Source organism: Hippocampus comes, unplaced genomic scaffold (genome assembly GCF_001891065.2).
Source record: "Hippocampus comes isolate QL1 unplaced genomic scaffold, H_comes_QL1_v1.1 scaffold85, whole genome shotgun sequence".
Taxonomy (NCBI): Eukaryota; Metazoa; Chordata; class Actinopteri; order Syngnathiformes; family Syngnathidae; genus Hippocampus; species Hippocampus comes.
The window spans coordinates 1,619,513-1,626,398 of NW_017805540.1; the positions used below are offsets into that span (position 1 = coordinate 1,619,513).

Here is a 6,886-nt window from a genome sequence, read left to right on the forward strand (position 1 = left end):
TGTCGCCCGTCAGTGGCAGACCCGCCCCTTTTAAAGCGCCAGCTTAATCCATCAATATGGGTTTCTACGGATGGAATTTATTTGATTCCTTCGTGATTTTTGCGGTCCTCGGATCCACTTTATACTTGTGGACTAGAGATTTGAGGCTCTAATCTTTCATTGTGTCCGAGGACCGGCAACCCGAGGCCAAGGCCAAGGCCAAGGACTTGACTCCCAAGGCCGAGGCCAAGGCCAAGGAATTGACTTCCAAGGCCAAGGCCAAGGACCAAGGACCGACCTTTGGTCCTCGAGCCGGTCCTCGAGGCCAAGGACCGGCTCGAGGAACACATCCCTGCTACCCCAGCAGTCTTCGGGCTGCCAGCCAATTGCAGGGCACACATAGACGAAAAAAGCATCCGCAATATGTCATTCTTTTGATAAAAAAATGAATGTTACCTCATGCATTTCCTAAAAAGCTGGGCTCGTGAGCAGACGTACAAAGCTGCAGCAACTTGCAAATTAGCAACGAGTGTGTGGATCGCTACGATCTGCTGCGGGGCATTCTTGTCCTCAGTCTTTGACAAACAAATCACATTGGTCACTGCAAGATCACCATTCAATATGTGAGAAAACTGTAGCAGTTGCATCATATATTATTTTAATGCCATTATTAATGCAAATGTGTTTTTTCTATTTTAATTAATTGTGGCATGCACTTACTCGCCCGCTTTTTTTTCTTTTCTGGCCGTCCATTCCCCTCAATTTCGGCGCTGGGCGAATGGCACGTGGCTGTTTACGCTGACCCGGTGACCGCCAAGCCAATAAATACGCTTAATTAAAACGCTGGAATTGGTCACAGCGTGGCAATCACTGGCATCATGCGGGGAGAGGAGACTCTCATTTGAGCAGAACCCGATGCACACGTACGCTCGTCACTCGCGGCACTCATTAAGGATGAAGCCATTGCCTTTGAAGGAATCCTTTGGAAAGGTGGTCCAATTAAGGCAGGTGTCCTGCCGGCGTTTAAGGGGGGCGGGAATCCAGGGCTTCATAGGTAGTTTGATTGATTGATTGCTTGATTATTTACTCACTACCATGACAAAATAATTGAAAACATTGAAATGAAATAGGGGCTCGGTGGTCCAGTAGTTTGCGCGTCGACCTCACATTGCAGAGGTACCGGGTTCAATTCCAGCTCCGGCCTCTCTGTGTGGAGTTTGCATGTTCTCCCCGGGCCTGCGTGGGTTTTCTCCGGGTACTCCGGTTTCCACCCACATTCCAAAAACATGCATAGCAGGCTGATTGCACACTTGAAATTGTCCCTCGGTGTGAGTGTGGGTGCGGATGGTTGTTCATCTCTGTGTGCCCTGCGATTGGTTGGCAACCGGTTCAGGGTGTCCCCCGCCTACTGCCCGAACACAGTTGGGATAGGCTCCAGCATGCCCCATGGCTCTTGTGAGGATAAGCGGATCGGAGTAAATGAAATCTACTCACTGTGAGCCATCCGTTACAGGCGTGCTTTGTTAGTCAGAGTTGGATGGAACAAGTTTTGCTCGGACCAACCAACGGAAACACACGAGGTAACTCAACGTGCTTCACATGCAAAACAACATTTGAAGGTGTCATTTGAAAAATGCTAGATCATCGTAGGATTATTAGAAGTATTAGAAATAGAAGAAACTGGGCAACAGTTAGCTCATCTTATAACGACATTGTGGGTTTCAATTTTTCTCCTTGTCAAATTTTATTACTGTAGTGAAGGTCTTGTGAGAAACAAACACAACTGGTTCCTTGAAAAAAAAAACTTTTCTCAGTGAAGTTACAACTTCAGTCTTGAAAGATTACAACTTGTTTTCTTCATTGAAGAAGAATTCATGACTACTCGTAAGACTACAATTTTGTTACTATGAAAAGCCGAGAGATTGTGACATTTATCAGTCTGTTCTAGAAAAATTATACTATTATACAGTATATAGTGTACATGACTAATGAATCATATACTGATTAGGTTTTACAATATTAGATACATATACATTTTTAGACAAAAAAAAATAATTTCATTAACTTTATTCGAAACACTATACAACTACTACAATATGACTACCGTAAGTAGGATTCAACAGTATATAGTGTACATGAAGAATGAATCATAGCCTGATTAGGTTTTAAAATATTATATTCATATACATTTTTAGACAAAAAAATAATGTCATTAACTTTATTCGAAAGACTATACAACTACTACAATATGACTACCGTAAGTAGTCTGACCAGATTATGACTTGACACTCTACTTCAGGGGTAGGGAACTCCGGTTCCTCGAGAGCCGTATCCTGCCTGTTTTAGATCCCTCCCGACTGAATCAAACGATTAGCTCATCAGCAAGCTCTGAAGAAGCCTGAAACAATCACGATCAATCGAATCAGGTGTGGTGAAGTCGAGAGAGCTCCAAACCAGTCAGGATATGGCTCTCGAGGAAGCGGCACTCTCGATTTTTGCTCGACATAGTTCTCATCAAATAAAGTGACATGGTTTACTCCAAATATGTTATTCATTGATTTTATTCACTTGACGATTTATCATAAATGACATCTTGGTGAGGAATTTTCCTCATGAAAAGTTGACTTGTCAATGTCTCTCTTGTAAAGAACCTTCCCAAATGAAGACTGCATTGGTAGGAGCCTTTGAGTCGGTCCGGCCTTCAAATGCAGCTCCCGAATCGAGAGAGAAACACCCCAAAATCGCTTCCTTTTTGCGACGCCGCATCGCTGCGGAATCCAAACTTAAGCGCTTCTTCTTAAACCGACTCCCCGCACTCTCGTCGAGATGTCAGATTTAAGCTGCGGCTAATAGCGCGCGTCCATCAGTTAATGAATCTGCCTAATTAATCCGGGCCGAGCGGCGTTGCGGAGGAACTTTGTTATCGGGTCTCGTGTTGCAGTGTGGCTTTCGCAACCGCCCAGGGGGGGGACTTTTTTTTTTTTTTGTCTCGTAAGAGGAGGCGCGAGTTGCTTTAACTGAAAGACAAGCGGGAGATTCTATCGCGCCACGGATGCGTCTCACTGAGGGTCAGCGAGTGCTTGCCCTCCCCATCAGCACCTCATGAAATATCTCGACTTTGCTCGATATTTTAATGGGGTGGAGGAGAAAGGGGTGCAGAGTGTGAAGGCGGGGGTTGGGTAGCCTCCGGAGAGTTGTGGAAGGAACGCCGGTGCATGCATCTGACTTGTATTGTTTTGTCTGTGAAGGGAAGGAGATTATTCTCCTCTGGAATGTGGATTCCAGGGCACAGTGGCCCAGGAGTCAGTCAATCTGACCAGTCTGAGGGGGGCCGCCGGGTGGGGGGTCCTCAGAGGGCTGATTAGACGGATGCACTCCCATCATCCATCTCGACAGGCTGGCGAAAATTGGCTAGCCCCCTCGCAGGGTAGAGTTCACCAGTAGGGGGGCTGGTGGGGGGGGGGGGAGTAGGAAGAGGCTGCGAGGCGCCGCACGCTGGATACCTGTCACAGCCTTTGGTCTGTTCCAGGATCTCGGCAGCAAATGAATAAAATATCCTTCCTGCTCGCCTTCACCTGCCGCCGCGGCTCTACGTGCCGGCCGCACCCTTGACCCCTGCAACTACGGCGAGAGAAGAGGAGCCAAAGTGTCGGGGAGAAAAGTGCAAAGTCGAGACACGGCAAACACCGGGAGCTTCCACTTCTCGCGCTGCTGAAAGGCAGTCCCTACTTCACATGGACTGACAAAGGAGCAGCGTGTGTCAGGGAGACGTGGACGGTGAAGGAACTCCACTACTTGGACAACTCACAACTTGCACCATTCGGAGTACGACGACCACAATCAAAGTGTGTGTGTGTGTGTACCTGCATATATATATCTGATCGATCCAATTTAAAATGGCTGTCTAATTTAACCCCCAAATTCAAGACTGCTGGCTTTAGATAAGACACAAGGGTGCCCAAATCAACAGGACGAGATATTTAAGGGACACTGGGACCAAACACCATAACTTCTCTTTTCTCTTTTGGTGAAGTTCAAGAAGTTTAGTGTCATTCAGGCTTTGATTTCCTCCAGACAAAAATGGCCTTAAGGAGACATCATCCTTGTTGCTTAGTGGGACTAACTGTCATCTGCATAGCAGTGAAAGGAAATCCTATGCTTTCTTACGATGCAACCCCGGGGCAGCAAATACAATAAGAACAGCAGTGGCCCCAAAATTGAAACAGGTGGAACACCATACGACAGTGGGGCAGAGTGGAACTCAGAGCAACCAAGGCTAATGCAAAAAGTCCTGCTTGCCCAGGATCCAAACCATGAACATAAACCAACATCTTTGCTAATTTCAGTTTTCCCATCCATGACGTTTTACATTACTGATTCTATTTTCGTAGAAAGGTGCATGTGTGCACACCTCTCCTGTGCTGAATTCAAAGGTAATTTCATTGGCTTCGGAACAACGGTTGTGTTTACTCCTACAACAGCGCAACCACCCCTTTCTGTTTAACAAACTACCAAAAGAATGAAAACTCTATCCATTCGCACAGTTAGCCAACATTTTGCAATCAACTTGCGCTGGTCATGAAAATAGGGCCCGATATGTTAGTACTAAGATCGCTTACTTTGTCTGGACGAAATTATGTAGTTAAAGCATGTACATGTGATGTTGGGGTAAATAATCCAGAATTGGTATTTATTTAATTCATGCTTGGAGAAATCAAATGACCATCAGATAACGATCACATTCACCTTCCTTCTGGCTGACTCGCAAACTGGCCGTCCATGCATAAATGTGGAAGGTGCATCCTCTGGCTACCTGCTAATCCGGCATTCAGGAAGCCGCGTTTGGAGACTAGCACCTCATTTGTTTCTTTTTACCCTCGCTGGCAAATTAAGGGAAAACGCCAGTGATTAGAGCAGAACAAGGTGCTTTATGGAGTAGGAATTTAATGATTCATCTTCAAACCGTAATAAAAAAATGATGCCATACGCACTATGGAGAATCCCCCAAACACACACACACGCACACGCACACGCACACACACACACACACACACACACACACACACACACACACACACACCCGCAAGAACACACCACTCGTGTAATAAAATAATAAGGCCGGTTTCATTTTTTCACAATCCCTGAGGAGAAAAGAAAGGGAAAAAAAGATTACCAGAAAATGGATTATCTCTCCAACGCTACGAGTTCACAAGTCCAACTAGTAACTTTGTTGAAGGGCAGATATGCCAAACCCCCACCCCCACCGCCTCCCCCCTCGAGGAAAACACTCATATTTAGCCACGAGGCCTCCTTGTGATTCCACGGCGAGATGCAGCCATTCTGACTCACCCCATCCGTGTTTTTGCTTCTACGCTGCGCGTAATTACCGCTTCAAAACCGAGCATTGGGCTAATCCCTTAATTCCAGATATTTTACTGCTCTGCCGGTCTAATAAGCAAATCAAATCATATCTGATGAGTTTTCCAAAGGACTGAAGTTATTCCTTCCCCGAGCCGCAGCCGGAGCGGCGTTAGGGAGGGAATCGCAGATGCGTTTCGCGTGACGCGGCTCACCTGTAATTCCGTCTGGAAAAAGAACTTCTGAGGACACTGCGAGCAGTCGTAGATTTTATCCTCTTGGCCGTGAGCGGAGAAGATGTGCTGCTGAAGCTTGTTGGCCTGCACGAACACTGCGGAAGAAGAGAAGATATGATGATTCACTTTATGCAATCAGCGTACGGCTCGCGTTATAAAACGATGCTTCCACTCGTGTAAATTCGAGCATATCTGGTTTTCCTGTTTTGGTGTTCCCAGCGATTTCTGTTGGTACATTTTTCTATCAATAAATATTTTTTTCGCTCAGTTTATCTGAGTCCGCATTTTCGGGCGCCACACTCCACCTTGTTCGTGTTCGGACCGTGTCAACTTGTATTTTTCGTATTAACTTTTTTCAAGAAAGATCTGGAATCTCGAAAAAAAAAAATTTTGGTGGGGAAAAAAATCCTGTAAAATGACTAGTTTTTCCAAAACATGCTTTATTTTTCTTAAAAAAAGAAAGAAACCATAAACACTGAAAAACATCATGGTTGAATTTACTCAATTTTATTTTGTCAAGCGAGTGCACTAAAAATAAAAAAAAATCTCTATCAAGACTTATTTTTTAATACATGTAGATGTATAGTTTAATATAGAAATACATCTGGATTGAGATGATTTTATTTTGTGCAACCACTTGATTGTTTTTCAGTATATACATTACACTGTACTGCCTTATTTCTGACTATATTCTGGAATTTTTTTTTACCACTTTTATGATCGAAAAATATTTTTTTAATTGGACTGTAATCTTGTAAGATTATGATAACTTGTTGTCTTGCACAAATACTGGCAAATAGAAAATGAGGGTGGCCTTACTGCAAGCATTCCTGCAACAAAAGCGCCATCATAATTGCATTTGCTTCAATGGAAATTGAAGAGAATATGTCAAATGGCAAGGAAAATGACTTGATGACAAACAAATGAGCGCTGCATTGGCAGTACAACAGCCTTGTTATGCGACATAATTGGAAGAAAAAAAAAACAACGTAACAATTGAGATGTTATGTCTAATGCTACATATGCAATCCCGAACGCATATTGTGTGCTGGGAATAATAACGCTCCTTATTTAGTACCACGGTGGGAACAACAAGGTGGAAAATAAACAAGCGCAAAAATTGGCCTGGCTTCAAGTGCAAAACATGGCCTCCATTAGTCAACATGGCTAATTATATTGACAATATAAATATTCATGGTGCTGCACTACTTATTCATGCTGCCACCATATAAACACACTGGTATACACACCCACACACATGCACTCACACACATCACACACACACACAATACATATACATATATATATATATA

The 6,886-nt window shown here is 44.2% G+C and overlaps 1 protein-coding gene across 9 annotated transcripts in view; it reads right to left on the bottom strand.

Moving 5' to 3' along the window:
- The window catches only part of LOC109521278 (zinc finger protein 521), a 140,828-nt gene that overhangs the window by 16,404 nt on the left and 117,538 nt on the right, over positions 1 to 6,886 (bottom strand). For all 9 annotated transcript variants that reach the window (XM_019879057.1, XM_019879056.1, XM_019879058.1 and 6 more), the window contains one exon: positions 5,553 to 5,668. In XM_019879057.1, coding sequence (XP_019734616.1) covers positions 5,553 to 5,668 — 116 coding nt within the window. The remainder of the gene's footprint in view (positions 1 to 5,552; positions 5,669 to 6,886) is intronic.